General features: G+C 48.3%; 1 protein-coding gene across 1 annotated transcript in view; it reads left to right on the forward strand.

Moving 5' to 3' along the window:
- Positions 1-1,415, forward strand: part of CDKL1 (cyclin dependent kinase like 1) — a 62,979-nt gene that overhangs the window by 27,342 nt on the left and 34,222 nt on the right. The window contains exon 2 of the mRNA XM_004698578.4: positions 612-733. Within this exon, the coding sequence (XP_004698635.1) occupies positions 612-733 (122 nt within the window). The remainder of the gene's footprint in view (positions 1-611; positions 734-1,415) is intronic.

Raw genomic sequence — 1,415 nt, forward strand, 5'->3', positions numbered from 1 at the left:
ACCAAGGGCTCAAGTAGAAAGAAAGTGTTTTGAGAATGATGATGGCAACAAATGTACAAATGTGCTTGACACAATGGATGCATGTATGGATTGTGATAAGAGTTGTATGAGCCCCAATAAAATGATTTAAGTGCTTGACAAGATGGATGTAAACATTGTGATAAGAGTTGTAAGAGCCCCTAATAGAATGATTTTTAAAAAAACAAAAGAAACTCAATCCAACTTGGCATACAGGAATTCCAGCATGGCCATCCCTGCCAGCTCCTGCCCTCCCTCTGCTTCACATAAGAGAATGGGGTCTAGGGGCGTCTAGGATACCCGGAAGTAAGTAAAGCCCTCCTACTCCCACCGTGTTTCCAGGGCCAAGTCCAACAGTGCCCTGGAAATGGGCACTCGCTTATGTCTCCAGGCTCCTCTGGACCTTCACCGACCACCTGGGTTTTCACTGTTCTTTCACTTACAGGCCATCAGCAAGCAGTGTGTTACTTCACTTCTCTTGACAAGCGATGAACACATAGAAGGACAAATAGCTTTGTTTTTGTGGGGCCCAGAGAGAGGAAGTGGTTCTCAACAGCTCACTTTTGTCACCTTGCTTTTTTGTGCGTTTGCAGCAACTCAAGCACCCCAACCTCGTCAACCTCCTGGAGGTCTTCAGGAGGAAGCGGAGGCTGCACTTGGTGTTTGAGTATTGCGATCACACCGTTCTGCACGAGTTGGACAGATACCAAAGAGGGTGAGTGAGGAGCCCCTGGCGTGGGTTTTTCCTGTTGAACCCAAAGGACTTTATTTGGCTTTGCAAATCATACAGAATGCCGACTTCACTTTGATACACTTGCATATCACATCAGCCCCTAAATGCAGTATCTCAAAGATATTCTACCCCCCACCTCCACGCCAAGGCACTTCCCTTCTGCACATCACTTCTTAGCACATCTACTCCTACATGGCTGCAGTGTGTACCTGGTCTCCTTCCTTTAGAGATGTCCCAAGAAATGAATCTTAGCACAGCCAGCGGATGGGGCTCTTTACATGAGACATGCTTGCCCCCTTATTTTGCTGCAGGGGGGGATTTAAAGCAAATAACACACATCCAGAAATCTGTGAGGAGATATCAGCAGTGATTCCTTTTAATGTTTGAGATAAGAACAGTTCGTGCACATCTTTACACATCTGTGCTGCTGGGGTGAGGGGACCTACCCGTTGGGCCAGAGTTCACCAGTCATCGTTTCTATGAGGACACCTGTGAGAGCGGTGCGAGGCGGGGCTGGGTCTCTGTGCGTGATCTCTGCACAGAAGTCATCTCAGGCTCTCAGAAAGAGAACCAGCTGTTAGTCACTCCTTGCCTGACTCGGGAACACCAAACCATCACCACCACAGGCCAGCCCGCTGCCATCGAGCTGATTGTGACTCTTAGG

Source organism: Echinops telfairi, unplaced genomic scaffold (genome assembly GCF_000313985.2).
Source record: "Echinops telfairi isolate 266 unplaced genomic scaffold, ASM31398v2 ScPeMD7_18;HRSCAF=68, whole genome shotgun sequence".
Lineage (NCBI taxonomy): Eukaryota > Metazoa > Chordata > Mammalia > Afrosoricida > Tenrecidae > Echinops > Echinops telfairi.